This window comes from Carlito syrichta, unplaced genomic scaffold (genome assembly GCF_000164805.1).
Source record: "Carlito syrichta isolate Samal-C Ts95f unplaced genomic scaffold, Tarsius_syrichta-2.0.1 Scaffold308051, whole genome shotgun sequence".
NCBI classification, from domain to species: Eukaryota; Metazoa; Chordata; class Mammalia; order Primates; family Tarsiidae; genus Carlito; species Carlito syrichta.
In genome coordinates, this window is record NW_007252147.1 from 1,620,590 (window position 1) to 1,627,546 (window position 6,957).

Consider the following 6,957-nt stretch of genomic DNA (forward strand, 5'->3'; position numbering starts at 1 on the left):
GGGTGTCGGGGGGGACAGAGAATGAGAATGAATTCATTTACTGGTTTGGATACTTGGATGGCTGGGGATGTGACGAGAGGAAGATTGGATCAAATTTGAGGAGGATGAGGTACTATGGCATGGGACACACCAAGTCTAAGGTACCCGTGACGATGCCCAATAGATATTTGGACATGCACGTCTGATGCTAAGGAGTGAAGGCCAGGTTGGGATTTAGTTACTTTACTATGAGTAAAAAGTCTATGGCCTTTGCCAAGCCAAAGGAAAAAGGAGTTTGAGATGCAGCATATTTTATACAATGTATTTCTGGGGCTGTCTCATACAAGTTTAGTTTGATTTAATGGTGGGTACATATTTCTGTTCATATCTTTAAAAAGTGGATGCTGTCAGAATAATATGTTTATTCCCATGTCCTCTGGTCCTCTCAAGCCTCAAATGACTTTATCTTGCCCTGTGTGATCTATAGTTTGAAGGATGACAGCTATAATTGTTTTTTCTTTTATTTTTAGTTGACATGAAATAATTGTACCTATTTTACAGCTGTGATTTACTATGTCTATTTTTATGCTGATTAAATGTTCTTAGCATATATGCCTTATATATGTGACTTCATGGAGACAGGAGCTGTGTCTGGGGTGTCCAGTGTTATGTCCATGGCACCTAGTTCTGCTCTTGGCTCATGGTAGACACTCAAATATCTGTTAAATGACCAGAGATTTAATTTTTCAAAATTCCTATCAAGTATAACACATAAAGTATGTCCGTATAAGTATTTATTATTAATATCAAACAAGACACTTGATTTTTGTCCTTCTAAGTTTCTTCAAAGGGAAAAGAGAACAAAGAACAGTGGGATTTAAAAAAAATATTCCAATAGTGTACAACCAAACAGAAAAAAAATAAGCACCATCCATTTCATTTTTCTTTCCTAGGATATTCATGAGTTCACTACAACTGTAAAGATGTTTGTGACTGTAAAAGTGTTTTTTAAAAACCTGATGATAAATATGATAAAATATACTGATACATTTTACAACATGGATGAACTTTAATAATATGATTTATTTTACCTGATACATGTAAAATATTATTATTATTATTCTTTTGAGTTGGGGTCTCACTTTGTCACCCAGGCATGGATGAACTTTTAAAACATTATGCTAAGTAAAAGAAGCCAGACACAAAAGGCTATATACTGTAATATGAAATATTCAGAATACACAAATCCACAGGGGCAGAAAGAACAATGGTTTCCAAGGCCTGGGAGAATAGGGAGCGATTGCTTAGTGGGAGTGGAGCTTCCTTTGGGAAGTGATGAAAATGTTCTGGAACTAGACAGTGGTAATGGCTTGCACATGAGGGAATTCAAGACACAGTACCCCCAAATATGGCACCTTCGCATGTTGACTATGTCAGGCTGAAGGAAGGTGAAGAATGGCATTTGCAGGAAGGACTTTCTTACCTTTCCCTGAGGCAAATCATAGGACTCTCATGCAAGAGGTGTCCTCCTTATACCTGGAGGAAAGGAGTGTCCTTATCTCCGAAAATAAAGGGATGCAGAGAAGAATCCGAATGAGCAGTCTTTGCTAAGTTTTCCCTGGTTTACCACTCTTATACCCTTGTTCTATTACATTCATCTATGAATTTCCTCTCTTCATCAAATCTAGCATAAATATGGGGTTTATCTGTTTCTTTCAGTCTTCATTTTCTTGTGAAGTCTCCCATGTTACATAAAACGTGCATTAAATAAGTCTGTATGCTTTTCTCTTGTTAATCTGTCTTTTGTTAGACGGGTCCTGGCCAAGAACTCAGAAGGGTAGAAGGAAAAAATATGTTTCCTCCCTTACACACAACAATGTGAATGTACTAAGTGCCATGGTATTGTATAGCTTGTAATGGTTAAAATGGTAAATTTTATGTTATGTGTATTTTCCCACAAAAATGACCAAAAAGCTTGGTGATAATGCTAACCATCAGTTTACCAAAGTGAAATCATAGTACATATAATATCCACATAGACAAATACTTTAAAATATCACCTGAAGCTGCTACAAGATAACCTATCTCTAAATACAGCAGGGTTTCTCTATGTAAGTCAAACTGTGCTGGTTCCCCATACTTGGCAGGGGAAGAAATATGGGCATTTTAAAATTTGGAGGTATTTAAGTAATAAAATTAGTGTGATTGTCTGGAACAAGATGGTTGACTGTTTAAAATAGAACCATCAACGAATGATAAAACAATCCCTAAATCCTAAGGACTTAGGATGAAATAAAATGGAAAGGGAGATGTGGATCAAACTAGTTTATAAAACAACTACAACTGAAAACTTCATCAAGGGTATACACGGATGGAGAAAGAGAAACAGATTCCATAGTGACTCTAGGGAAAAGCTTCCCTCTGATGAAGGATTTCTAAACGTCTCTGTCCAGAATAATGGGGGCAAAGTTTTTCTTCTGCTAGCTAGGTGAAGTGATGCTTTTCTTCTTCTAAAGGAATAGTTAACTACCCGTTTGCTAGTAAATATACTGATTTAGCTACCGAATGCTTTGTAATTGGTAGAAGTCAAAAGAAGATACTGCGAGAACTTGATTTTCCTGAGATTGTGTGTAGAAGTCATGCACAGAAAAAGTTGAGAAAGTTAAGGGAGCTCCTTAGATTATGCTGGAAGCCTTTGAGTCGACTTCCCAACACAAAGAAATGCAAATTTCAAGTAAATCCACTGGATCCCTTGAGTTAGGAGACATTTGTAGATACACATGTGATATAAATTGGAAACAGAACACATATAACCTTCTTAAAAATGTTTCTTTAAAAACTGAAAAATATAAAATGGCCATCACAACAATTTCATGAACATTTAGAGCTACCCTCAACATTTGCTTCAAAGAGAGTTTTAGAGAGCAAAAAAATTTTCAGATTCCTTTGGCTTGAGAAAATCAGTTTATTAATGACAGCTATCTATTACCTTGTCCATTCAGTATGACTAATATAAGTCTGCCTTTCAGAATGACTACAGAATTTTTACCTTGAGAGAAGGATGTGTGGAATTAATCACTTTGTCAATTAATTACTAAAAGTCTTTTATGTACAGGGCTCAGAGCTAGACATTGTACAACAAAGAAGGAAGCCATGTTCAAAGTAGAGAGCTAAAACACTTGCACATTAAAAAATAAGTAGCAAAAACACTAGCAACAGAAAATGGTAAAATATTTGTGTTGGTAACTTACATAAATAGTATTACAGGACAAGTTATTGGGTTGGGGAAAAAGGATTCTGAAATTATAAAGGACACATGGGATTCATGTATGTGTAAGTAAAGGTGACATAATATTCAAGACAGGCAGAGAATGTTATGAGCAAAGGAATAAGACAGGAACTGTAGACAGAGTTAGATGATGACCATTTCATTTAGCAACTGACACTGTAAATAGAGAGGGAAGAGATATAAGGTAGAAATATGGAACACGCTCAACACAAATGTGATTCTAAAAACTGATACTAAGTTCTACACGCAGTTTAGTGCATATGTAGCTGATGAAGTTGGTATTATAAAATCCCTCTAAGGAATGGAAGAGGATACGAATTAGGTCTTAAGCATATAATGGTATTCATCCATCCATTTGACAACTATTAATTGAATTCCTATGATATGATCAGAAATTTTGTGTTCTTGAAATTGGGGCATAATGACGAAAAAGAAAGACAAAATTTTATTCTCACTGATCTTACATTTTGGTGGAGGAAGACAGACAATAAACAAACATATTGAAAAGATAACGCAGCACAAAATGTCATGAAGGAAACTGAATAGTATGATACCCAGTGGTGGTTATAGATCTATTTTAGATAGGGCAGTTAGAGAAAGCCTCTTTGTAGGTAGCATATCAGCCAAGATCTGAATGATGAGAAAAATGCAGCAGGGGGAAGAAACAAAGAAAATTCTTAGAAAAAGGAACAGAAAGTAGAAAGAGCTAGGCTTCTTCTAGGTTTAAAAAAGTAAGACATCACTAGTTATCCCAATGTTACTTATTTTCATTTGAAATTGAGTAGAACCACAGAACACCCTACTCAAATTGAGAAGCAAGGTGTATAACTTGCTGTGATTACCTTATATCCCTCTGCTCCAGGTGCTCCTCTCTCTCCTTGTTCCCCCATTGGACCCTACAGAGACCACACACGATACAATCAATTTCACAGCTGGATTGAAGCATTTGTGAATGCAGTTGATACAATTAGTGTGTTTATTATTTTGGCAAAATATAAAACCAAAAATATATTAATTTGTTTAGTTTCATGAAATACTTTCAAAACATTGCATTTCAATGATACCGAGAACATGCCAACCACTGAATTATATAACGAGACTATCATAATGATTCTGCTAGGAAAAATATTTTAAAAGTGCAGCTTAATTAAACATATGAATTTTTAGATGAGTACAGTATGCTACACATGACACCAAGGTAACTTACATTTTTACTTACTGTTAAAACGATTGAAAAAGATTTAAGCAGGACTGTTCAGCCACTTAATTCCATTGATTATATAAGATTGTGTTTAAATGAGCTTTTAAAAAGTATCAGTAAATTCTTTAACAAAAATTCTATTGTCTATCCTTTAACCTGTGAGATTTTTAATTCTCAGGGCATAAATCAGTCTAATAAAAATTGTACTTGCTAATTTTTATCTGTAAGGCAGAAATTAACCTAACAACTCATACTTACTATTTCTAAATATTTATAATAGAAAATCTTTAATATGATAAACTGTCCAAATTATCTAGTCTAAAATGAAATAGAAATATCATTTATCACACACTAGAACCTACTGCTGAATAGAAACTTAAACTGAAATCAGTTGGCAGAACATAGAATTTATGATGGAATATTAATTAACAAAGTTTAACTTATTCCTGTGTGGATACAATTAAAAGACATAATACAAATAGAACAATCTCTGACTCTGCTTTAATTATTTAGAATATTCCTGGTTTAAGTTTCACGCCTGTCCCATGTCTACTGGATACAACTACATCATGTTAGCCTTTTAATATAGTTATTACATTTCAGCTGACATTCTTTGATATTGGCACACCTGAATCTGGGAAAAACAAGCACTGCTATACTCCACTTGCCGATTTTTTCCAATTTATTTCAACAGTTTTGCATTATTTTCATATAGTATCCTCTCTTAATGGTTTAGAGAGACTAGACTATATTTGATAAAGAAACTTACATATCCATTCAGATATGCCTGCCTCTATATGAGATGACTTCATTGAATCAGGAATATCTTAGAACCTTTTCTACTTCTAAAACAAAGTATAACTTTCAACCATCTCCAGAAAGCCAGTTCAAACGAACAGGAGTGACTATATAATCTGATCCTGTGCCTTAGAATTCTTTTATCCCATCTGATACCATGTAAAACATGGAAAATAAAACCAATTATAGTTATTTCTGTGAACTAAGAATTTCCACTTAACCTGTTTAACTCACACATGTTCTTTAGACATTGTTTTGGTCAAACATGTACCTAGAGACAGTTATTCAGATAATCAAAGCTACGATAGCTACTTCTCAGAAATCATGGTGGTTATAGCTGGCCCTTAAAGTGTTTCATTAGAAGATTATGTAGATCAATGATCTTTAAAGGTTATTGGTTCTAATAACTAGTTAGAGAGGTTTTGAAATCACTTGGCAACTGTGTGTAAACTACCACAAAAAAGTATACAGATTAGATTTTAAATACTTTAAGGATACATCTGAATGCGATAGTTAAAAAATGTTTACCCTAAAATGTCCAGAGTACATACATTTCTGGAAATCTTTGTAAAAGTTGCCACCATGCATTCAGTGATGAAAGTTCAACTTGGGAAGTCACTACATTAAACCTATTTATTATGCTAAGGATCTTGACCAGCATATTTCTCATATTGCAGACTTTCATGTCATTCAGATTCTATGATGGCAAACACTCCTCTCCTATCAAACCATGTTATAAAACTAATGAAATAAAACTCCTTGACAAAATGTAACTGGTGCTGTAAAACTATGATTGTATTTTGTATTTTGCATCTTGAAGCATCAAAATAATTTTAGGAAAAAACCTACTGGTTCACCTCGAGGCCCTGGTGGTCCTAGGACTGTGCTATCTTCTCCTGGGTAGCCCTAAAATGAAAATAATGATTTATAAGCAAAACTAAATTGATGAAGTAACCTTCAAGTGTACACAGCCTATGATTTTTTTAATGTTAGGAAACAGACCATTTGATTTCATCAGAAAGCTTTGACCTACGGAAATAAGCATATGATATCTTACAGAGTTGTAATTTGTATTGGGTTCTTCCTGGAAGTGTTAATCTGCTTTAATGACATAAGAAGCAACTTAGGAATTGTCAAACTGTCAGGTTTTCATAATATTTTAAGTCAAGAGTACTGTTATAGTTATACCTATGCCATCAAAAAATTTTAATATAAATGAGTCAGGTGTGGTGGTACGTGCCTGGAGTCTCAGCTACTGAGACTGAGGAGGGAGACTCTAAGAATTTGAGTCCAGCCTGGACAACATAGGGAGATACTGTCTCCAAAGAAAGAAAATAATTATAATAATATAAATGTGCTATAATTAATCATTTAATCTAGAGCCTTATAATCTCTTTAGATAAGTAATTATTTTTACTTTTATAAAGCTTTACAGATTGCAGAGCATTTTTACATATTATTTTGCCTCAGTCTTGAAGCAACCCATAGAGAATACTTCAGTAATTTATTTAAATGTTAGCTCTTTGATATTTATGTTTTTATTCTAGAATAAGTAAAATTTTCTTTCTTTTTTTTTTTGAGTTGGAGTCTCACTCTGTCACCCAGACTGGAGTGCAGTGGCTGCTCCCAGCCACCGCAGCCTCGACCTGCTGGGGTCCGGTGACCCTTCTGCCTCAGCCTTCCAAGTAGC

General features: G+C 34.4%; 1 protein-coding gene across 1 annotated transcript in view; it reads right to left on the bottom strand.

Annotated features, from left to right (window-relative positions):
• LOC110596260 (collagen alpha-1(XXIV) chain-like) overlaps window positions 1-6,169 on the bottom strand; it is an 81,587-nt gene extending 75,418 nt beyond the window's left edge. The window contains exons 1-2 of the mRNA XM_021715928.1: window positions 6,117-6,169; window positions 4,111-4,164 (exon numbers count right to left, since the gene is read on the bottom strand). Coding sequence (XP_021571603.1) covers window positions 4,111-4,158 — 48 coding nt within the window. The 5' untranslated portion in view covers window positions 4,159-4,164; window positions 6,117-6,169. The remainder of the gene's footprint in view (window positions 1-4,110; window positions 4,165-6,116) is intronic.
• Between the last annotated feature and the right edge of the window lie 788 nt (window positions 6,170-6,957).